This window comes from Carlito syrichta, unplaced genomic scaffold (assembly GCF_000164805.1).
Source record: "Carlito syrichta isolate Samal-C Ts95f unplaced genomic scaffold, Tarsius_syrichta-2.0.1 Scaffold309042, whole genome shotgun sequence".
In the NCBI taxonomy this organism is placed as follows: domain Eukaryota; kingdom Metazoa; phylum Chordata; class Mammalia; order Primates; family Tarsiidae; genus Carlito; species Carlito syrichta.
This window is the reverse complement of record NW_007253138.1, coordinates 857,847-883,580: the sequence shown is the minus strand read 5'-3', so window position 1 is coordinate 883,580 and position 25,734 is coordinate 857,847. Positions and strand designations below refer to the sequence as shown.

The following is a 25,734-nucleotide window of genomic DNA, read 5'->3' as shown; positions in this document are numbered from 1 at the left end:
GTCTCGAACCTGCGGGCTCAGGCAATCCACTCACCTCAGCCTCCCAAAGGCGCGGGATTACAGGCTGAGCCACTGAGCCCGGCTGAGACCAGGGTTTTGAGACTAGCCTGGGTATCTTGGTGAGACCTCATCTCTACAATAAATCAAAGAATTAGCCAGGTGTGGTTGCACATGCCTGTGGTCCCAGTTACTTGGCTGAGGCAGAAGGATTGCCTGAACCCAGCAGGTTGAGGCTGTGGTGGCCGTGAGCGTGCCACTGAACTCCACAGCCTGGGCAACAGAGTGAGACTCCAACTCAAAAAAAAAAAGGATCAACAAGGGTAATATCTTAAACATATATGTATATCCATATAAAAGTTTAAAAATATAAATGAACTAGTTTATAAATATTTGGATGAGTAAAATACTTTTAATAAACTTTTAATAGTTCCTATAATTAAGGTTATTCACTCAACTATATGGATTATGAATCCTGGCTGTATGTGTTTCATTCCTGACTTTGAAGCTGTATCACACTGTAACTCTGGGCAACTTAAATCTCTCTTGGCTTCAGTTTTCCATGGGGAAATTAAATAGTTGCATTCTGATTTCTCTTACAAAGGATAGCATATTTAACCTTATATATCTGTAACGTGTTATATTTTCAAGTTCCCAAATGGCCAGTTTTAGCTATCTGATATCATTAACATTTCTGAATAACAAGTTCTGAGGCAGGGGAGATTTAGTTATGAAAAAGTACTGAAATTCTATGAGTAGTAGGACCAAATATATTATATATCTACTACCTAACATGTACAAATTTATCTCATGTGCACAAATGCAACAAAATTATTCATAATTTTGGCATACTCCAACAGATTAAAGAAGAATGAAAATACTTTCCCTAGAAAGGAATTTTTAACAAGACATTCGGCTATGTGATACAGTTTAAGTATAAATATCAAAACATGAAAACAAACTACATGGTCTCTAAGATTTCCTTTAAAATGACCTTTATATTATCAGGAAAAAAATGCTTTAACTTGGTTCAGCTGACTTTTAAAACTGAAGGAAAGATAAAAAACTATAGTGATGATAAACTATTTTACTTTAGGGATACTTAACTTGATGCCTAAAAAAACCTAACATGATGCCTGGGATCTCTTAAATCTTCCCTTCCATTACTACCATTTCATCTGATTCTTTTTCATTTACTCTGGCCTACTTCTGAAAGGAAAAAAAACAAACAAACATAAAACAAGTCCACATGGAAAATAGATACCTAACAAAATTAAACCTAATTTTGATACTAAGCATCAGAAAAAAACCAAAAGGTTCTGGAAGCCTGTTTCATGTTCCACAGATTGTTTCTAGTCACCTAAGGCTATCACAAAGTTTTAAGAGGCTCTGGCACTTAGGATAGGGCAATTTGGCTTCAAGATTCGTTAGGGTCTCAGAGAACTTCCTAGTTAGATTCAGAAATACTTTAGGACAAATAAAGAACCACAGGGATGGGCCTAGATGGCAACATACACAAGGAAAACAGAAGGTACATCTAACTTGTTCTTTTCCTACCCTTATACTCCCAGTTAGCTTAAAAATGAAATAACCAGAGTTTATAGCATTCCAGAGTAGAAACTTCTAATTTAAAAATAGATGATTAATGTAGAATATATTTTTACTAAGACATTACTAAGGACACAACAGATCTACTGATACAAGCATAGCTCTGATAACTAAGTCAATTCACTAAATGAACATACTATTCATATTTGTCACAAATGACAAAATGAACATACTATTCACTACTCACAAAAACACCTACCTACTATACCATAATAGCCTAGAAACAAGAAGAAATTGATCACACAAGATCTAAGTAAAAGTCCAAATTTTATAAAAGAACATTAATGAACAAAGTGAAATACAATATAAAAGACATAAAACAAAGATATTTTAACAAAATGCATGAGTTTTTGTATGTTTCACATAAAATAAACACCAAATAAAACATTTTCTCCAAGATGTAGGTCATACACAAAATGACAAGCAAGTTGATTTGAGATGATCTTCACTCCATCAGGATTTCCCTAGAGCTGCTTTTTAAGTATCTCATGTGGAAAGTATTGGGGACAGGATATCAGATTAGAAGAACTGCCAAATCTGAACAAGCTAGTTATCTAATTCAGATTTTCATAGCAAATTATAGCCACTTATTCCTCAAAGAGATTCCATCCATGAAAAATTTCATTGCCAAACAAGAAACTCTAGGGTTGAAAATAATTTATTACACAGAGTTCTTCTCTTTTTTTTTTTTTGAGTTGGAGTCTCACTCCATTGCCCAGGCTGGAGTGCAGTGGCACGCTCACGGTCATTCCAACATTGACCTACTGGGCTCCAGCAATCCTTCAGCCTCAGCTTTTCAAGTAGCCAGAACTAGAGGTGTGCGCTACTATGCCCAGCTAATTTTTTATTTATTGTAGAGACGAGGTCTCGCCAAGTTGCCTAGGCTGGTCTCGAACCCGCAGACTCGGGCAATCCACTAGTCTCAGCCTCCCAAAGTGCTGGGATTACAGGTTGAGCCACCGAGTCTAGCGTCACAGAGTTATTTTCTATCTGCTGTTACTGTGCTTCTGTTTAAAGGCATATAGCATTTGCTTCTACTTTACTAAAAAGGTATCTAAATAAAGGTTTGCTTTAGCCAACAAACTATGTCTTTAGCCAAGATTTCAAAGAGCATGCTTTGAAAGTCTATACTTGAAGATAACAAGAAAGAAAGAGCAGCTGAAATATCCCGAGGAGTGCTTTTCCACCAAAAAGTCAATTTTTAATCTGAGAACAGATCAAATATTCTCTGATCATCTTCAATAGGAAGGAGTTTAGACAAAATAACTACACAACATAATAGAAAGCTAAAGTTGCTCAATAAGAAGTGCCATATTTGAGGAATGACTTTTTTTTCAGGTCACTTTCTTGGCTGCTGTGGCATGCCAAGTTAAATTCCATTTCTGTTTAATCCAGAAGTCCAAACTCAATTGAGATACTCTGGTTAAGAGAACTAAAGCAAAATGAAAAAGTCTCACCTTAAGGCTTTCCTCAGTGTCTCTATACAGGCCACGATGATCTTGGGGTTCTTATTGTCCAGGCCTTTCAGGAGCTCTTCTTGCACAGCCTCTCCTTTCTCAATCTCTATGTACATGAGACAAATCTCTATGCCCAGCTCCTTGGCTCTGGCTTTAGGCTGGTTGAACACCTTACTTACAACACCTGAAACAACTTCTCCTGTGGTTCTGTAAGATGCGTTATAAAGAACAAAAAGTCACACTTTAGTAGAAAGAGCTGGAAAAAGGTCATGGAAAGGGAGCGAGAAATTACTTTTATAAATGCTTAGAGATATAGTAAATGGGTTTTTATTTTTTAAAACTTATGATCAAGAACGTTAAAAAACTTATGCAAACCACAAAAGTTTAAGACATGTCACATCAGACATAGTACCAGCTTATAAATGTAGAAAAATCAAACAAGAAAGGAAAAATTCGGCTGGACTCGGTGGTTAAGCCTGTAATCCCACGCTTTGGGAGGCCAAGGTGAGTGAATTGCCTGAGCCCGCGGGTTCGAGCCCTGCCTGGGCAACTTGGCGAGACCTCATCTCTACAATGAATAAAAAAACTCGCCAGGTTTTTTTTACAATACATACACTACAATAAATAAAAAAACTAGTTCCAGCTACTTGGAAGGCTGAGGCGGAAGGATCGCCAGAGCCCAGCAGGTTGAGGCTGCGGTGGCTGGGAGCAGCCATTGCACTCCAGTCTGGGTGACTGAGTGAGACTCCAACTCAAAAAAAAAAAACAAAAAGAAAGGAAAAATTCCTTTAAACCCTAGAACCACCCGAGAAAACTACTTTCAATTTTTTGATATCCAGCCTTCCAGACTTTTCTCTAAGCATGTATGTGTGTGTATGTGCGTACACACATATATGAATATACAAATGTATTTTACAAAATTAGGACTACAGACTTCTTGCTTTAAAAAATTTTAAAGTCATTTTAAACACTTCTTAGGACAAGAGAATTCTTCATGGAGGAAATGACTGCTTTTAACTGCCTGGCAAGACTCTACAGTAACTTTATTGCTTTGAAAATAAATTAAACAAAACCGGTAATACTGGGAATCAGAGGAATTGGATGGGTTGGGATTATATGCAGCATTTGTCAAGAAACAGTTACCGGTATCAAAAGAAAAACTAAATAAAAGAGCAAGAGTTTCACTAATGACAAGGGAAACACAGGAAACACAGTTGATGCTGGTTAACCAAACTCTCAAATTAATAATTATCTCTACTGATATAACCTTTAGAGTAAATTATCTACTTATTGTGCAATTAAGTCAAAGGTCTCAACTTTTTTTTAAAATATGGAGGGTTCTTTTCAATGGTACAAAGACCAGAGTTAGGAAAATCAGGTCTATGAGGTATGGAATAGTAGTAGAAGCCTCTGCCATCCATAGAGTAAGTCAAGTGGACCCGGATTCATTGAAGTTGTAGTTAGCATTGTCTAACCCAGGAGATAAAAATGCCTAATGACCACAGGGAGAAAGATGTGATTCTAAGATCACCTGGCTGAGAATCACCATAAAAAATTTAGTTTTTTGTAATGCCCAAATGTCTTCATTGAAATTTGATAATTTCTTTATTGACAACTTCTCAGTTACTTTTAAAAGTTACTAAATACTTTCCTTTTTAGTTTGGAATAATTCCCATTATTTAAAAGGAAACCACTTGCTCATCAAACCTTAAGGTTAAAAACTCAAAATTTGATTTCTAATTTACTTCTCTTTAGAGAGCTCATGTACCATTTAGATTTCCAAGAATGAATAAAGACTGAATGAAAAACAAGTAACAAGGTACTAAGATAGAAAATTAATATATTCTAGGCCAGAGTTGGTGTCTCAGTCTGTAACCCTAGCACTTAGGGAGGCCGAGGAATGGATTGCCTGAGCCCGCATCTCTACAATAAATAAAAAATTAGCCAGGCATGGTAGTGTGTGCCAGTAGTTCTGGCTACTTGGAAGGCTGAGGTGGAAGGATCACCCGAGCCCTGCGGGTCGATGCTAGGGTGGCCATAAGCGTGCCACTGCACTCCATCCTGGGCGACAGTGAGATTCCAACTCAAAAAAAAAAAAAAAAATTAATACATTCTAAAACTACTAATAACTAAGGACAGTGATCCACAAATAAACATAACTTCATCTTTGTAGCAACAGACAGGGATTTTTTTTAATGCCAGAAATATTATAAAGAAAGTACTTACTTTCCTGCTACATGGGCATTTTCAACATAAACAAGTGCAGCTTCTAATCCTTTCAACTGAACCACTGCATTGGAATCAGTGACAAATTTTTTGATCAATCCTAAAAATTTGGACCATTCTGGACTCTTTTCATCCTTTATTTTCTGGAAGATCTTCAGGGCTTCTTCATACCCACTTAACCTTGCTTTCCATAGCTAAAAGAAAAGTTAATATTTTGAAAAAAAATGTACCGATTATCATCTACTCTTAATTTGGGGGGGTGGTAAGAGTAAAAATGGATGACCTATACCTATATTCTGTTAAACAAAGACCTGAAAAAAAAAGAGTTTAAGAAATTCAGATAGTTTTCCAAAAAAAATTAGCTAATAAACTTCTTACAAGTCATCTTATAAGTGTTTAATATTTATGATACTCTGCCAAGTCCACCTAAAATTCACAGCAGGTCATTATAAATGAATCTCACCTTGTATCCAGTTATTAGTTATTACTCCTTTTGATATGGCATTAAAGATGTGACAACTCATACTTGATAAATCACCCTGATGAAATGCACAATTTCCAAAGTATATGCTGTTTTTGGCTCTATTTGTGTAATTATTAGGTGGCTTTATACTATACATTAATTTTAGTTAGTAGATTTCAGATACTTTTACTGAAATTTTTTTTTCATTAATTTCTTCAAAGGTATTTACTAAATAAAAATTAAAGCCGGGCTCAGTGGCTCGGCCTGTAATCCCATGCCTTTGGGAGGCTGAGGTGAGTGGATTGCCTGAGCCTGCGGGTTCAAGACCCGCCTGGGCAGCGAAACCTCATCTCTACAATAAATAAAAAAATCAACCGGGTGTGGTAGTGCATGCCTGTAATTCCAGCTACTGGGAAGGCTGAGACGGAAGGATCGCGAGAGCGCAGCAGGTCGAGGCTGCGGTGGCCGGGAGCGGCCACTGCACTCCAGTCTGGGCGACAGAGTGAGACTCCAACTCAAAAAAAAAAAATTAATACAGCCCTGGCCATTGTAGAATTTACATTCCAAGAGGAGAGAATGATATTAATCAAAATACAAATAAGATTAAAATAATGGAACATTAAATGCTACAAAGGAGAAGAAACCTGGTGCCATCAAAGTGTGCATTATAAGAGGCTTACTCTGTCTTAGTATTAGGAAAAAGGTTTTGGATCTAATCAGGAAAGAGTGGCAAAGGGGGAGAGAGCACCTTGCAGGAAAGGAGCAATGTATTCCAAGGCTCAATGGCAGCAGGGAATATGGTATTTCCAACTACTATACAGGAAGAGAAGGAAAGCAGAGTACAATATAGGAAGAGAAGGAAAGCAGAGAAACAAGCTAGAGAGGGTTGGAAAGGGCCAGATCATGCAGGACGATGAAGGCCAAATCAAAGATTCCACTCTTTATTCTAAGAGCAATAGGAAAGCAATGAAATGATTTGGGGAAGTTAAATGATAAATCTGCATTTACTATGTTGGGCACTAGTAAGAGAATTAGATGTTTGTCCTCAACACTATATTAGTTAAAAGAGAGAAGGATCAATATATGACTGAAAAATAGGATAAATAATTTATATGTTATTTATTTAAATAAAAATGTAATTCGGGTCAGGTGCTGTGCTCACCTTCAAAGGAAAGAATGCTTCCTAGCCTACAACAGGATGCTTCTAAGCACTTAGGAAGAAGGCACTACACATTCTGCAACACTACAGTGAAGTATAACATAGTGTTACACTTGGCCATTTACCAACCAATTTAAACCAGATTCATAATTTCTATTCTTTTAAGTTTCAAAAACATATAACAAATGCTCAACAAATGGAAAAGAATGCACCAAATCCACTAGATTGAAAAGCTCTTAGCACGTACTAACTAATCGAAACTTGGAAAGTCTTTAAGAGATTTATCTGTCTATTCCTTTCAGTGGGAAAAAAAAAACTACCAAAAACCAACATTACAAATAACTAAGATTCTAAATAAGTTCCAAAATTCTCCCCCAAATTTGTTTTGCTGCAATTTAATGTACTATATACAACTATTTTTATGCTAATTAGAATAAAAACGAACTAGCTGTTAATTTGGCCTTATCTGAAGAGGTAACATGCTGCTTACTGATATGGTATTCAACCCCAGCTAATTTGTTGCAGAGGATGAAGGAGTGGGTCTGTGGAGAATATAGGGACCAAGGCTCCAAATTCCTAGTCTACATAGGTATAACTGTATGTATACAACTGTGTGGGTTAATGTACCTATTCTGTATTTTTAACAATCAACAAATACAAATCTTGAATACTCAGATGCAAATAAACTTTAAAAGAACTGTCAAGAACATAAAATGGTTAACCTGAGAACTTAAAATACAAGAAATTTTTACAAGAGAGAGAATAGAATTCTAAAATCTACTATAAACGGGTAGATTTGTTGTTTTAAAAATGGAAGAAACTAGAGGCATAGCTGGGGGAAAACCAAGATAATTTGAAAAGTTGCCCACTAAATAATGTTATATAAATTGTCTCTTGTTAGCTTACAATAAAGATTGGTAGCTTCTGAGAGTAGATATTGCAATACAGATTATATATATCAGAGAACCTAAAAAATACTGGCATTCTAAAGCCAAAATCAGAACCAAATAAGAGTTTCTACACAATAAAATAACACTAAGTATTTAGCTATCCAAGTATACTGACTATTCTGTAATAGAAGATGGCAAGACTAGCCAGTTAATAACTTTTTATAGATACAACTTACTTTTCACTTCACTAATATATCTTCTTTATTTGAATTATTTTCAGAGACTCTTAAAAAAGAACAAAATCATGAATTTCGCAGCAAACTGGATGGAACTAGAGTCTATAATACTGAGTGATCTCTCACAGAAACAAAGATCCAAGTATCACATGTTCTCACTCATATAGTGGACCTTGAACATCTATCATAATACTATAAGGAAAGGATTGACAGTGGCGGGAAACTATGGGGGAGGGCAGAAAGGGGAAGGGAGGTGGGATTAACGGTAGTCAATATCTGTCTGGGGATGGGGGGGTACCCCTTATCAACAAGGGTGTCTGAGCAATGCATATTTGTATACCTAACCCTTAAATGTACCCCACAACAATTTTAAAATAAAAAATATGTTTAAAAAATAAAAAATTTTAATGGAGCTAGAGAAACCTGTTTTCAATGAGATAAAATAACATGTATCTAACAAGGCACCAGTGTTTTTGAAGCTACCAATGTTTTCACATGCTTCTAAGATTATTATAATTGCTGACAAAACAAGCCAATGGCACTGAAATTTGAATCTCAGGAATGTCTTACCTTGTGTTCACATTTCTGATCAACAGGCAGTTTCAACCACTCACTGTCATCTCCCATTGTGCTTCCAGTTTTTTCTTAGAATGAAGAGTGATTCCTGGTCAGATAAAAATAGAAATCTATTTACTCTCACAATCAGGCAGTCTCTAAGACAAATAACTTCTCTAAAATTATTTTATCATGCATGTACCAACAAGAGGAAAAATCCCATTCTTCGGTCAGATGCCCACTTAATTCCACTAACTGAAACCTGAATCAAGGAACAGATATTGAGATTTCCCTCCCAAATCCCCAGAACCCCCATGAAACAACAGCAGGATATTTTAGAGTAGGAGTCAAATCTTTTTTTTTTGAGTTGGAGTCTCACTCTGTTGCCCAGGTTGGAGTACAGTGGCATGCTCACAGCCACCCCAGCGTCGACCTGCTGGGCTCAGGCGATCCTTCCACCTCAGTCTTCTAAGTACAGGTGCATGCTACCACGCCCAGCTAAATTTTTATTTATTGTAGAGATGAGGTCTCGCCAAGTTGCTTGGCCTGGTCTTGAACACACAGGCTCAGGCAATCCACTTGCCTCGGTCTCCCAAAGTGCTGGGATTACAGGCTGAGTCAGCAAGCCCGGTCAGGAATCAAATCTTAGTAGAGAAACTGCAGGAACTCAAATGCAGCAATGGTGGGAGAAGAAATAGTAAAATAGTAGAAAAGTGTGACACTATCAGATGTACATCCCTACCACACAGCAAGTCCATTCCTAGGTATATACCCTAGAAATTGATGCCAACTGCACTAGAAGTCTTATAGAAGGATGGTCATAGCAATGTTCACATGTCAAAAGTCAGAAACACTTCACGTGTTCATCAAAAAGGACAATGAATACAAGTAGATAGTGGTATATTCATAGAGTATAATATTAAACAGGAATAAAAATGAACGAACTATGCACTTTTCAAACTCCACAGTGAAGACCAGTCTTCCTCTCCCAATCAATCGTATACTAATTATGCTGGAAAAATACAATAAAATTAATTATTTTCAGCTCTGTGTATTTTTAAATACAAATGCCAAATGGTTCAGCTGCTGTGGAAAACAATTTGGTGGTTCCAACAAAAGTTAAACATAGAATTATCATATGACCACACAATTCTACTTCTGGGTATGTGTCCAAAAGAACTGAAAACAGGTACTCAAACAAGTACTTATACATACTGTTCATGGCAGCACTATTCACAATGGCCAAAAAACCAGCCTGAATGTCCATCAATGGCATAAAAGAAAATGAAAAACTGATACATGCTACAATATGACTGAACCTCAAAAACATTACACTAAGTGAAAGAAGTCAAATACAAAAGGTCTCATATTGAATGACTCCATTTATATGAACTATCCAGAGCAGGTAAATCCACAGAAAAACAATGAAGATTGATTAGTGGTTGCCAGAGACTAGGAAGGAGAGAATGGAGAGAAAATTCTTAATAGGAAAGGGGTTTTACTTTGGAGTAATAGAATTGTTTTGGAACTAGAGGTGGTGGTTGTACAACATTATAAATGTACTAAGTGCCGCTGAATTGTTTACCTTAAAATGGTTAATTTTACATTACGTTGAGTTTCACTTCAATAAATTATTTTTTACAAGTACCCTAGGTAATTCTAATGTGCAAACTGGGTTGAAAACTTCTAAATTTACTTTTCTGGCAAAAGCAATATTTTTCTATTAGCTTGTTTTTCAAAGAGAAACACTCAATGAAAGCTTTTAAAATATTCTCCAACCAAAGAATGTGAACAATAATTTTCAATTGTCAGTATTCTATGAGTTCATCGCAATACTTTTTCTTTTTTTCCTGTTGGTTGTAGTCTCCAAACATGAAGAAAAGGCTACCCAAACTTACTGCCTTCTAAAAAATTTAGAATGCCATTGTGTTTTATTTTCTGAAATGGCATCTGCTAACTCATAGCCTGGGATTCTAAAAATTGTTATGATTTTGCTTCTTTTTTATTCAAAGGAAAGGCTTCCTTCATACTAAAACCTCTCCAGCCATTTAAATAATGGATCCAGTGTTTCCGTATTCATGTGACACTGCACTCTTGGTTTGTCTTTGTGTTTGTCTTCTTTCAGGATTGATGCACTAAGAAATAAGGAACTTCACTAATTTTGCCCCATCTTATTCTAATTTTTAAAACTAATTTTAGAATTTAATTTTTGATACACAACAAAATACATGCAAAAAATAAGGGACTTGTAAAGTCTCACAATAAAATTGACATGCCAACCTACTACCCAATCTTAGAACACTATCATTATTGCACCTGGACATTTCTTTTCTCCTCTACTCTTCTCACAGAAGCACTTTTCTGAAATTTGTTTAGTTTCATGTTATAGTCACATAACCCTAGTTTTAGAAAAGTGTTATCAGACTGTTTGTAGTCTTATGTGACTTGCTTTTCTGAGCTTACTATATTGCTTGCAAAATTCATCCACGTGGTGTACTACAGTTTAGTGGTTCAGACTGTGCTGGTTCACAAACTGTTATCAGAGATAAGTACAGAAATGGAGATAAGCTTTTGAAAACTTTCATAGCATCTATTCTAACTTCTTTTACTATGATGTGTTCATACAGCATGGACACAGTATAAAATGTAACAAGGAGAGTAAGTGTGGTATAGAAAGACAAAAGCAGGAAAACAGTCAAGGTCAGCCCCTGGAAGGTCTTGTAAACAGTGTTCAGGTAATTTGGACTTTACCCTAAAGGCAAAATGAAACTTTGAAGGACTGTAAGTAGGAAAATTACATATGCTATCAAACTTGTGTTTTTTACTTTATTTTTATATATTTGTTTAGTTGGAGTCTCACTCTGTCGCCCAGACTGGAGTGCAGTGGCCGCTCCTGGCCACCGCAGCCTCGACCTGCTGGGCTCCGATGATCCTTCCGCCTCAGCCTTCCAAGTAGCTGGAGCTACAGGCGCGCGCTACCACATCTGGTTAATTTTTTTGATTTGTTGTAGAGATGAGGTCTCGCCAAGTTGCCCAGGCAGGTCTCGAACTGGCGAGCTCAGGTAATCCACTCACCTCAGTCTCCCAAAGGTGCAGGATTACAGGCTGAGCCACAGAGCCCAGTTAAACTTGTGTTTTTTACAACTCCCCAAAATACAAATGTAAAACAATGTGAATAATGGCTTTGCAGGCAGTAAAAACGGAAGGAAACTAGTTAGAAGGCTGTGAAAAGAATCCAAATGAAAGATGATGGTAGCCTGACTCTAAGGGTAGTGGCATTCTAAGTGTCAAAGAATGTCCTTGCTGAGTGAATGTAGCAGAGGTACAAAAGGGGAATGGAGATGAAGTTGTAAACAGGCTGAGATGCAAGCTAGACAAGTGTAGATGGGGACAGCAGGTAGAGAGAGATTCATGCCTCAAGCTCAAAAGCGATCTGACCTGAAGTATCAGCAGATAGATGTAATTAAAACCAAGGGAATGGATGGCAGCACTGAGGAAGAGTATGTAGGGGAAAGTTCAGATAAAACAAACATTTATAGAACAGCAAGAAGAGGAACCACTCAGTTCATCATGTGCACTGCCTGGCTCATACAAAATGATCAATAAATGTTTGCTGGGAAAGGAAAAAATCATACAATAATCCAAAAAGTAGTAATCGCTTTATCAAATTTGAGTCTTTGCTCTTGAGAAAACATTTATTACCTTCAATTTCTACCTATGAGTCTAATTTTTAAAAAATTATTTGCTTTCTTTTTTAAAAAGATGTGCCAGTCACAGTGGCTCACGCCTGTAATCTTAGCACTTTGGGAGGTGGAGGTGAGAGGATTGTTTAAGCCCACGGGTTCAAGGTCAGCCTGGGCAATACGGCAAGACTTCATCTCTACAACAACAACAAATTAGCCAGGTGTGATGGTACATGCCTGTAGTTCCAGCTACTTGAGGTCGAAGGATTGCCTAAACCGAGCAGGTCAAGGCTGGGCGAGAGTTAGATGCCGATTCCAAAAAAAAAAACAAAAAAAAGGATGAGGTCTTGCTATATCGCCCAGGTTAGTCTTGAACTCCTGGGCTCAAGCAATCCTTCCGCCTCAGATTACAGTCATGAGCTACCACAGCCAGCCTAGAGTTCTGTATTTTCAAAATCACCACAAAATTGAGGTGAGACTTTGGTCAAGGTACTCAGGCAAATGCCTCAGCATGCTTGTGTATAAAATGGGATAAACAGTACCTATCTCAGGGAGTTGTTGTGTGAATTAAATGAGTTGTTACATGTAAAACTCTGAGACTAGGCATTTGCTCCTAGACTAGCAAGGGCTCAATAAATGGTATCAATTTATTATCATTATCAGTAGCTGGCATTCCCAATTTGAAAATATTTCTAAATTACAGTAGACTTTATTTTGGAATTTTACAGGATTCAAAGAACAAATACCTAAAACTTAATTTAGTTAGAAAACATTTTCTATAATCAGAGCACTTTGGGAGGTCGAGGTGAGAGGAATACCTGAGCCCACGGGTTCAAGACCAGCCAGGACAACTTGGCGAGACCTCATGTCTAAAATAAATTTTAAAAAATTAGCCGAGCGAGTGCTTGCAGTTCCAGCTACTTGGAAGGCTGAGGCAGAAGGATCACCTGAACCCAGCAGGTCAAGGCTGTGGTGGCCGTGAGCATGACACTGCACTCCAGCCTGGGTGACAGAGTGAAACTCCAACTTAAAAAAAAAAAATTTATTCATAATAGTTACTTGAAAGTTATATGCCAATACAGTCAGAAATTGAATATATGAAAGAGAATAACACAAACTACACAAAAACACAGATCGTTTATAATTTTATTATAGTCATTTTACCTTCTATTATTTATCTACTGATCAAATAAAGAATTGAAACTATAGCCTTTTTAAAAACTTCTTTTGGTCTAGTTAATACTTGAGCCATGTACTATTTATCTTGATTGTTCAAGTAGAAAAAAAGAATTAGACAATTTACAACTCATTTTAAGAGGTCTACAAAAAAAGTTATTTTATTGTGCCTCAGACCCCTGATGAAGTCTATATATCCCTTCACAGACTATTTTTTTTTTTTTTGAGTTGGAGTCTCACTCTGTCACCCAGACTGGAGTGCAGTGGCCGCTCCCGGCCACTGCAGCCTTGCCTGCTGGGCCCCGGCAATCCTTCCGCCTCAGCCTTCCGAGTAGCCAGAATTACAGGCATGCGCTACCACACCCGGCTGATTTTTTAAAATTTTATTGTAGAGATGAGGTCTCGCTGCCCAGGCAGGTCTTGAACCCGCAGGCTCAGGCAATTCACTCCCTCAGCCTCCCAAAGGCGCGGGATTATAGGCTGAGCCACTGAGCCCAGCTACACAGACTATTTTTAATGCGTACAAACATAACATTATAGAAAATTATGTTGAGTTGTAGTTACCAAAATATTTTAAAATGTGAATATATGGGGTTCTCCATTAATATAACAAAATCCAGTAGCAGGTTTAATAACTACTGTAATCCTGAAATTACGAAGAACAAAAATATTTTGAGATATATCACATTTTCAGTCACATTTTATAACACAATTATGAAAATGATTTTGATTGGTGACAAAAGCACAAGTACTTCTATTATTATACTTTATTGTCTATGCTATATTCTTTTCTTGAGTAGATTTTTTTTTCCATTTTTATTTTAGATTCAGAGGACATACATACATTAACATGGACATATTGTGTAGTGGTAGGGACTAGGTCTCAGGTGGCACATTCCCCAGATAGTGAATACTGTACCAAATAGGTAATTTCTGGATCCTAATTCCCCTCACAATCTTCCTCCTTACTGGTGACCCCAGTAAGGGGTCTGTTATTTCCATCCTTGTGACCATTTAGCTACTGCATATGAGTGAGAACATGCAATGTTTGGTTTTCTGTTTCTGAGTCAACTCACTTAGGATTATGATCGCCAGCTCCATTCATGTTGCTGCAGAGGCCAGAATTTCATTTGATTTTATGGCTGTGTAGTATTCCACGGTGGCCTATAGTATATATTCTTAACTGAAGGAAAAGCTAAATTTCAATGAAAGGCTATGAAAATAAAGACAGAGCCCCTGAATTCGAACCCCAGGTTAAAATCTCCTGATCTATAACCTTTAAAATTCCATGATCATATGAAGACTCCTTACTTTTGAAGACTTTAGGCACTGTTTACAATAATTTTAAAGTTGCTGGGCTCGGTGGCTCAGCCTGTAATCCTGCGCCTTTGGGAGGCTGAGGTGAGTGGATTGCCTGAGCCCGCAGGTTCGAGACCCACCTGGGCAGCGAGACCTCATCTCTACAATAAATAAAAAAAATCAGCTGGGCGTGGTAGCGCATGCCTGTAATTCCGGCTACTCGGAAGGCTGAGGCGGAAGGATCCCCGGAGCCCAGCAGGCGAGGCTGCAGTGACCGGGAGCGGCCACTGCACTCCAGTCTGGACGACCGAGTGAGGCTCCAAATCAAAATTTTAAAGTTTTTTCTTTGAGTCAGAGTCTCACTCTGCCACCCAGGCTGGAGTGCAGTGGCATGCCACAGCCACTGCAACTTCCACCTGCTGGGCTCAGGCCATCCTTCTGCCTCAGCCTTCCAAGCAGCTGGAACTACAGGTGCGTACCACCATGCCTGGCTAATTTTTTGATTTATTTTGGAGATGAGGTATTGTCAAGTTGCCCAGGCTGGTCTCAAATCCTCGAACTCGGGCAGTCCGCTTGCCTCTACCTCCCAAAGTGCTGGGATTACAGGCATGAGCCACTGAGGCTGGCCTTAAAGTCTCTATTGACACTAATTGTTACTATCAACCCTATATTTTAATAGCACATTGCGTTTTACAAGTATTTTGTCAACCATCCTTTTATTTGAGAATCTCATAAGGAAGACATTTAATCACTTTTACATAGTTCTTAATATATATATAAGCACATCATTACGTTACCTCATTCTAGTTTCTTCCTTTCTTTTTCTTTTTTTGGTATTATCTGTAGTTAAACGGGTCTTCCCTATTAAACAGTAAGATTCTCTTTAGCAAGAACCTTGTCATAGTCATCTCTATCCACACAAAGCTAAAAAACAAGTGGGATAAAGCAAGTATCATTATCCTCTTTTCACATACAGGAAAATAGAGTAAGGTTAAATGTCTTGCCCAATGTCACTTAAATAGGGTAGATTGGCCTCGAAGAGGTTTCTTTGATTCCTAGTTTGGTGTGATGACTACAATTTATCTGCACATAGTTTCTAGATACATATCTTGAAAACTAGTCACACTTTATAAAAGTCATAAGATATATTTTGGTGATTATCTAACTCGATGAAAATATAAGAAGCAAATGAGAGTATATATGAAAGACAAGTTTATTTGCCCCAAAGGAGTTAAGTAATTTAGAGAAATTTAAATTTCTCTAAAGCTGGGGGAAGGAATCAGCCCTAATCAGCAGCTACTTAATAATCAAATCTAACTACCATTGACCCTTAAAAACATATTAATCTGCCCATGGATAAGAGAGGAATGACCACAATTTAATTGTGATTTAGGATAAAACAAGTAGTCCAGCTCCTCCCCCTGGCAATTTTTATTCTACTGAGAGTTGACTCTACCAGTTGTAAAGGAAAACCTTCCCTTGAGATCAACAAAAAGCTAATGGGTAGTAAATTATGATCTCTATGATTCATATTCGTTCTAAATTTCTGACTATAAATTCTGAACTTTTTTGTCATTAAATGAGACCACTTGTTTGAAAGCTAAACTTTGACTCTGCATGCAAATTTTAACTAATAATTGTCACAAAGGAAGGAAAAGTCTTTAGATACATTCAGGATATACTTAGGAAGAGGAACTTCAGAGTCAGTATAAAATGGAATATGGTAGAATAAAACTTCACGGTTTCACAAAAGCTCGCACAAGTTAAAGCCCTAAATAATTTTTTTAGAAAAATGCAGTAATGGGCCAGACGTGGTGGTTCATGCCTGTAATTCCAGCACTTTGGGAGGCAGAGGCGAGAGGACTGCCTGAACCCAAGGGTTCAAGATTAGCTTGGGCAACTTGGCAAGACCTCATCTCCACAATAAATCAAAAAAATTAGCTGGGTGGGGTGACGCATGCCTGTCGTTCCAGCTGCTTGGAAGGCTGAGGCTGTGGTAGCCTTGAGCATGCCATTGCACTCTGGCCTGGATGACAGAGTGAGACAGCGACTCAAAAAGAAAAAGAAAAAAAAAGCAGTAATGTTTTCAATATACACAGCAAATTTATTTATTTATTTATTTATTTATTTATTTATTATTTTTTTTGAATTGGAGTCTCACTCTGTCACCCAGACTGGAGTGCAGTGGCTGCTCCCGGCCACCGCAGCCTCGACCTGCTGGACTCCAGCGATCCTTCCGTCTCAGCCTTCCAAGTAGCCGAACTACAGGCACGTGCTACCACACCCAGCTAATTTTTTTTCATTTATTGTAGAGATGAGGTCTTGCCAAGTTGCCCAGGTGGGTCTCGAACCCACAGGCTCAGGCAATTCACTCACCTCGGCCTCCCTATGCGCAGGATTATAGGCTGAGCCACCAAACCTGGCCTACACAGCAAATTTAAACAAACATTCATTATAGCCCAAAAAATGTCTATCAACTGATGAGTAGATAAAATGTGATAAATCCGTGTAGTAGAATATTTAGCAATATAAAGAAATGAAGTACTGATATATGCTATGACATGAATGAACCTAAAAACATGCTAGGTGAAAGAAGTCATTCACAAAGGACCACATATTGTATGACTCCACTTATGAAAAACATCCAGAACAGGCAAAAAAAATAGATTACTGGTTGCCTAGGACTATAGCATATGAAGGTATTAGGAGGGTGATGGCTAAGAAGTATGAAAGCTTCTTTTGAGGGGAATAAAAATGTTCTAAAATTAAATGTAGTGATGGTTACACAAATCTATGAATATACCAAAGGCCACTGATTTGCATATATTAAATGGGTAAATAGCATAATATGTAAATTACATATCTCATTAAAGCTGTTAAAAAAAAGGAACATTTACTATACTAACAAAAGTCCTAAGGAGATAAAAATAATGTTAAAGTTACCGGTCATTTTACATGTACATGTGTTGGCTATAAAGTTTAGAGTCTTAGAGTCCTTTCTAATAATAGGATCTAATATGAGATTACTCCATTCCAGTTTTACTTAAAGCATTCATTCACTGAAAGTCCCTGTGGGTAAACCAGATGTCCTCAAAGAGTTCACAGTAGTGCAAATAAGACATGTAAACACATAATAATATAAAATACACTCTATTTGGAAAGTGCCATAATCAGGGACAAATACAGGTTATAGGAGTACAAAGATGGGATTAACCATCAGCGAGTGAGGGATGGTCAATGAAGCCTTCATGGAAAAGATGACGTTTGAACTCAGTGATGAACGATAGGTGGAGCTTTTCAAAACAGAGGGGTACAAGAAGAGTTATGCTAGAACTCAAGGAGAAACAGGAAGGCAGATTTTGCACGTGGGAAAGTACTGATCATGTCTAGAGAACACGAATGGTGCCATTTACTGGCGAATAACACCAGAAAGGTAGACAGAGGTCAGATCATAAAGATAATTATTAATATTAAACTAAACAGCATGGGATGCTGATGAACTGAAGAGGGCAATTAAATGATGCTATCTACTTTAGAAACATAAATCCATACAGAATGATTGGAAGGGAGAGAAAGTGGAGGGTCCTCATAGAAAATTATTGCAAGTACTTTGGGACTAAGATGAATAGAAGGGGTTGTGACCCTAGAAATGGAAAAGGATAGAAGAGAAGACTGAAGAGAGTTATATTAAAGAGGCAGACTCAACAAGTCTTAGCAACCAAGAAGGTAGGAATAGGGGGAAGAGTCTGGTAGGGAGCAGGTTGCTCCAGTCTAAGAGAGAGGGAGAATGGTGCCAATGACAGAAAAATATATCAGAAGAAAGTTCTGAGTTGTTTGGTTGGGGGAGTGGAAGAGAGGTGAGGAATATGATGAGTTTGGTTTCATACTTGAAATATCTTACATGGTTGGAAATGTGGCACTAGGCGTGAACAAAGGGGTGTGGATTTTTAAACATAGACATAGACATCAAATTTTTCGTTAAATTGTAGAGTTTAACGTCTTAAGAGCAAATAAGGCTGGGCATGGTGGCTCACACTTGTAATCCCAGTACTTTGGGAGGCTGAGGCAAGAGGATTGCTTAAGCCCAGAAGTTCTAAATCAGTCTAGGAAACATAGTGAGACATCATGTTTATGGGGTGGGGGGAGGAGGCAAATAAAATTGCTAACAAAGAGAAGCATTAATAAATATTCTGACATTTCAATTATTCAGAGCTCTCAGGTGGTTTTATCCAGGCCTAAAGCAGAGGCAAAGGCAGGGAGGTGAGGCAAAATAAAATAAATCTGTTCTATAGAAATGTAATCATACACCACTGATATATCTAAAAATGTCTTCCAAAGAGCTAAAATACCATATAGTCCACACTGTTGCTGAAAAAGGTTTAAGATGTAATTGTTTATTTTTTAGCCCAGAAGTTAAGAAATGTCTTCAAGTTTATACATAAAGGTAGAACTTAGAGTAAATTTCAAACTAATTTCACAGTTTGGTGCTTAAATAAATAACAAATTTTCTATTAAATATGCATTATATCCTATCATAAAAGAGACCCCAGAATTATGCATTTTCACACTTATCAACCACATAAAGCAAGGGACAGGGAGAGTAAGTCATGAGTAATACTAGAGCTGGGCCTAGAACCTGTATCTCCTATCTCTCAGTCCACCACTCTTCCCAAAGGCCCAAGTGTGGTGTCCTTTTATTTTAAATTCCTGTATTTTGACAGTCTATAAGGGTAATTAGAGCTACTAAAACTGATTGTTTTAGCCTTCTACTTAGAAAGAAGCATTGGCAGTACAACTATATTATGGCAAATTCCCAAGCTCTTGACCTACAAAAGCTCTTCACTACCACAATACAAGAGTTCTGAATTTGATTACTGTTCCTGGACTCTCACTTCTGGCTAAGGAGATGCTATTGCAGAAGCACAGAATGAGTCTAAGGGAAGACTGTGGAAAATTTCTGCCCAATCAGAAAGCAACTCCTTTGAATGACAATTGAGGTGTAATGACAGGCTCAATCAAAAAGACAGTAATTAAAAACAAAGATAAAACGAATGTACATACTTGCCCAGAAATCTTTACTCAAACCATGTCTAGGAAGGACAACTGGATTAAAGAAATATAACAATGATGTAATTGTCACTAAAAAACTTAAGATTTTTATTACTTGACCAAAGCCAGATAAAATCCCACTTCTAAATCGTTGGTAGCAAAAATGACAAGTCTTTCCTTCTAGTTTAAAAAAAACCTCACTGCCTCCATGTATTCTCCTTTAACAAGGACAAGTGTTATCCTCTTGCTGGAGTATTCTGCATTATAAGCGGGCCAGAAATCTGAACTGCTTCTCTAGCAGATTATCTCAAACTTCGGTGTGTTTGCTTTCCTAGTCCTGGGATGGTGGCCTCCCACAAATCCCTTCAGAGACAAAGAGAGGGTAAAGAGCTGTCTCTTTCGCGTAGTGCTGTTCCTATCTTCAAGAAAGAAGGTTAACTGGACTCTCCCAAATAGATGATCGCTATCAATGTATCCAAAAGAGGGACCAAATACCAACAGAGGCCTCTGGAGAATGGAAAGCTAAACTCAGTTGTGAACTAGGACAACTTTGAGAGTTACTCATCAATTGTACCAAGGTAGCTGAAAACCGAATGCTTACTCATCCCAAAGCTACCCAGGTCTCCAAACACCAGGCTAAGGACCCAAGGCCCAGAGTATAGGATTCAGCTCCACCCATCCAGCTCAAGTGGATTCTACTCTAGTAAAGGGAATCCTCTCCTCACCCCAAGTAGGAACCAGGTTGGGGCAAAGTCAGGTCGTGGGCACCGCTCACCCACTGCATAGCCAAACAAGCACCCTAGGGCTGCTGTCACCCCCCAGAAGTAGAGCAGATACCTAGGCTTCAGCTCACTGCAGCCGGCATTGTTTACGCTCTTTCGGCGCCTTAGCCTCTGATAGGCCAGGAAAGTCCCCAGTACTAACCACCAGGACTTCCGGCAGGGACGTGAGGTGCTTGCCCCTCGCCACAGCTTGACACTTACGCTCCCAAGGCAGGGAGAGGGCAGGGGACCTAAGGTCCGAGCAGGATCAGCAGGAATACCCGGCAGGCACGGCGGCATTGGTGCTGCGGCTGCCGGGAAACGCCTCCTCCGGGGGCGGGGCCCAGAGCACCCCTGTCAGAGTGCCCGCCCCACCCTCAGTTCCCTCCCCGCACACCCCGAAGGCTTAAAGGGGCCGCACCATACCCTCACCCAGAGGTTTGCAGGTCTCGAGGTGCTATTTTCAGCCCACAGGCTTTCCAGGGCAAGACACAAATGAAAAACCAACTAGGAAGCCTCTACGGCGGTTGGGAGGACTTCTTTTTTTGGTAGTAACACAGGTAATGTTCCAGAAACAAAGGAGATGACCAGTTCCCATTATCACAATCTTAATCCCTCCTCCAAGGGTGAAAAATATTCCTGCAGGTAACAGTCAAAGCATCAGGGTAAATATATAGCCTCTCATTATATGTAAGCCGCTTATTCCATTAACCTCTCTTAGACTTGAGTAGTTCTTCAAATGGTAACTCAAAAACCCGGAAAGGAGCCTGCAATGCTTCACCTCACCCTTTCACTGACTCCTTCTTTACAACACAAGGAATCCTAGACAATGATACAAGATGGGTAGGAAGGTAATAGAAGGCGAAATAGAAAATGTGTGTAAAATGTGATCTCTCAAAAATTGGCCAAGACTTCACTACAAGGTCTATGTAGGAAAAGAAATCTTACATGTAAATACAACTGTGATATGCAGTCATTTAATACTAAGTTCTTGAGAAAACTGTAGTAGAAACTGCATCAATATCTCAGGGAGTTGAGTCTTGGTCTCTGAGATCTCCAACGGTCATCAATGAGTTTTAATTTTTGTTTTACCGGAGGAGTTTTTCCTCAATCTTAGTTTGCAAGGTTTGACTGCATTCTGTGTTTCCATCATACCAACAGGAAAGAGATTTATGTGCTTTTTAAGTCTGTATTCCATCATCTAATTTAGATGAATCAGCACACCTACTACCTTAGGCCATCATCAGATCAGGACTGGAACCAATGTAGTGAGGTTAAAGACCATTCTTAAGTAACCCAATTACTTCTATTTGAACTTCTATCCAAAACACGAGTTCAAGTAGAAATTTAGATTCCAAAGGACAGGCATGAAGACTTCTCTATTAGGGAGCAGACACAGGTTACCCTTATTCTGAAGGTTTTAGAGAATTCTAGGCTAAAGGTGTCAAACAAAAAGAAACTGATTAGGATGACAATAGTCTAATTTTGAACTGTCAAGACAATCTCATTCTACAGTGCATTTAACGGTGAAGAATACTTCTGAATTAGGTAATTAAGATCTTTCATTATATTCCCATCAAGCTTATCACACTGTTCTGAGGATAATGGTTTGCAGATCAGCTTTTGTCATCAGACTGTGAGCACCTCAAGGGCAAGGGCTGGAATGTACCCTATCTTCTTCCAATGTGTGATACAAAATAAGTACCAAATAAATGCTTACCACAACAGGGATGACCAACACTTTCTGTTACATAGGATTCCAGTGACATAGGAGTTCAGGTAATTGCAATAAGCATAGCTCAGTGAGTGTATGAATTATAGCCAGTGCTGTGCTTATTAGTGAATTAAAAATTAAAAAAAAAAAAATCCACTGACAGTCACAAAAAAGCCAAATGCTATATGATTCCACTTATATGAGAAATGTAGTCAAATTCATAGAAACAGAAAGTAGAATGGTGGTAAGCAGGGATGGGAAGGGAGAAAAGAGAAATGCTTAATAGATATAGTTTCAGATTAGCAAGATGAGAAAGCTCTTGAAGATCTGTTTCACAACAATGTGAATACACTTATAGTACACTTAAAAATTTGTTTAACAAAAAAAGGTGACACACTCATCTATACAACAAAATGTTCTGTGGGTATTTTTTTTTTTTTTTTTTGAGTTGGAGTCTCACTCTGTCACCCAGACTGGAGTGCAGTGGCCGCTCCCGGCCACTGCAGCCTCGACCTGCTGGGCTCCGGCTATCCTTCTGCCTCAGCCTTCGGAGTAGCCGGAATTACAGGCATGCGCTACCATGCTCGGCTGATTTTTTGATTTATTGTAGAGATGAGGTCTCACCAAGTTGCCCAGGCGGGTCTTGAACCCGCGGGCTCAGGCAATCCACTCACCTCAGCCTCCCAAGGTGTGGGATTACAGGCTGAGCCACTGAGCCCAGCTTTTCTGAAGGTATTTAAAGAACCAAAAGATATCAAGGAAGAAGACAAAAGTAAATATATAAATACATATATAAATATAGTTGGCCCTTGAACAACATGAGTTTGAACTACACAGATCAACTTGCATGTGGATTTTCTTCTGCCCTTGCCACCTCTATGACAGCAAGATGAACCCCCCCTTTCCTTTGGTCTACCCAATGTGAAGATGACAAGGATGAAGACTTTTATGATGGTCCACTTTCACTTAATGAATGGTAAATATATTCTCTTATTATTTTCTTTATAACATCTTTTCTCCAGCTTACTTTATTGTAAGACTACAGTATACATATAACATACAATATATGTGTTACATTAACTGTTTATGTTAATAGTAAGGCTTCTGGTCAAGAGTAGGCTATTTATAGGTTAAGTTATTGGGGAGTACACAATTATATGTGGAGTTTGGAGCATGCAGGGGAATCCCTAACACTGGCGTTGTTCAAGGGCAAATGTATCAACATGGAAGAAATCCAATAAGTTTTAAAAATAAATTTGCAAGACAGTATATGAAATCTAATTCCTTTTTTGTTTTAAATATGTGTGTGTGTGGAGCAAGAGAGCAAGACATATACATTTGTGATTGGCTAATGACGCCAAAGAGGTCAGGTTGTAATCCCTGGAATTTTTAAGTGTTACTTTATTTGGAAAAAGAGTTTTCACAGATTAAATTAAGGACCTTGAGATGAGGAGATTATACTGGATTATCTGGGTAGGCCCTATATGCATTACATATATCCTTATGAGAAAGAGGGAGATCTGACACACAATGGAGAAGATGATATGAAAAGAGATCAGAGAAAGATTGGAAAAGGCTGAAATAAGTGGCCACAAACCAAGGAATGTCAGCAGCCACCAAAAATTAGAAGAGGCAAGGAATGGATTCTCTCCTAGAGTTTCTGGAAGGGGTATGGCCCTGCTGATACCTGACATTAGGTACACAAGACTCATTTCTAATTTCTGGCCTCCAGAGCTGTGGGAGAATAAATTCTGTTGTTGTAAACCATCAAAATTTGTGGCAATTTGTTACGGCAGCCACAGGAAACAAATACAACGTTGCACGTGTTTGAATGCACAAAAAATTTTCTGGAAGGATCAATTGTTAACAATGTTAACAATGGCTAGTTCTGAGAAATTTGTCTAAGAGCTAAAGCAAAGAACTTTCACTTTTCATTTTAACAATATCCAACCATGACTTTTGATTTTTTAAAAATGAGCTTTAATGCCTTTTTTATTCTTTTGTTTTGTTTGCTTAAGTCACAGTCTCACTCTGTCACCCAGGCTGGAGTGCGGTGGCATGTTCACGGCCACCACAGCCTTGACCCGCTGGGCTCAGGAGATCCTTCCACTTCAGCTTTCCACATAGCTGGAACCACAGGTGCACGCCACTTCGTCTGGCTAATTTTTTAAAAAATTTTTTGTAGAGACGAGGTCTCGCCGAGTGCTCAAGCTGGTATCAAACCCTTGGGCTCAGGCAATTTTCTCACCCCTGCCTCCCAAAGTGGTGGGATTACAGGCATGAGCTATTGCCCAATGTCTTTTATAATAATGTTTTAAAAAGTCTTAAAACTTTAAAATTCCCACTTGGAACCTCGAAGCTGGATCTGCCCATGTATGTCCCATAAACTACACCTCATTTCCCCATCTTAACATTTTTTGGGGTACCATTTCTCCTCTGAAGAAAGGAACTAAGTCTTATTCATTATCTCAGCATCTAGCATAGTGTTTTGCACTCAAGTATAAAATTCCTAAAATGGCACCATTTCAAGTCACAGTTTTAAGTACATAATAAATGTGTTCTGAGTTGTTCACAAAGAAAATTTTGAACACTGAATGTGTATTTCAAATGTGTTGGGAAAACATGACTTTCTAAAAAGTAAAATTTGGAAATAAACTCTTTCTTCAAAGTGAAAAATTACTCAGAATATACATACATACATATATATATATATACATACATATATATATATACATACATATATATATTATATATATATATATATTTTTTTTTTTTTTTTTTTTTGAGTTGGCGTCTACTCCATCTCCCAGTGCAGTGGCATGCTCACTGTCAACCCAGTGTTGACCTGCTGGGCTCAGGCGATCCTTCCGCCACAGTCTTCCAAGTAGCTGGAACTACAGGTGGGTGCTACCACGACCGACTAATTTTTTGATTTATTGTAGAGATGAGATCTCGTGAAGCTGCCCAGGCTGGTCTCGAACCTGTGGGCTCAGGCAATCCTCTTACCTTGGCCTCCCAAAGTGCTGGGATTATAGGTTTGAGCCACGGTGCCCGGCCCACTCAGAATGTATTGAAACTTTATCACAGTGCCCGGCCCACTCAGAATACTGTATTGAAATTTTATAAGATTTCTGCCACTGTTTTCTTACTTACCTATTTTCTGATGATAAAATCTACTAAAAGAGTGTAATTTTATTTTTAGAATCATTCACTTTGCCAATTCCATGGCAGTAGAACAGTTGCTTAGAGTTAATCTTATTGTAGGAAGTTTTAATCAAGATTAAATTCAGTCTAAATTTGGAGTTATGTTGGGTTTTGGAGTTGGACAGCTGATCTTCAGTTTTATCAATCATCACAACAGTACCATCTTCATGTTTTTCCTTATTTAAGACTTCTTAAGCCGGGCTCGGTGGCTCAGCCTGTAATTCCACGCCTTTGGGAGGCTGAGGTGAGTGGATTGC

General features: G+C 38.3%; 1 protein-coding gene across 1 annotated transcript in view; it reads right to left on the bottom strand.

Annotated features, from left to right (window-relative positions):
• Nucleotides 1-25,734, bottom strand: part of LOC103269069 (cytoskeleton-associated protein 5-like) — a 69,987-nt gene that overhangs the window by 26,643 nt on the left and 17,610 nt on the right. The window contains exons 2-4 of the mRNA XM_021716869.1: nt 8,607-8,700; nt 5,289-5,482; nt 3,063-3,269 (exon numbers count right to left, since the gene is read on the bottom strand). Coding sequence (XP_021572544.1) covers nt 3,063-3,269; nt 5,289-5,482; nt 8,607-8,663 — 458 coding nt within the window. The 5' untranslated portion in view covers nt 8,664-8,700. The remainder of the gene's footprint in view (nt 1-3,062; nt 3,270-5,288; nt 5,483-8,606; nt 8,701-25,734) is intronic.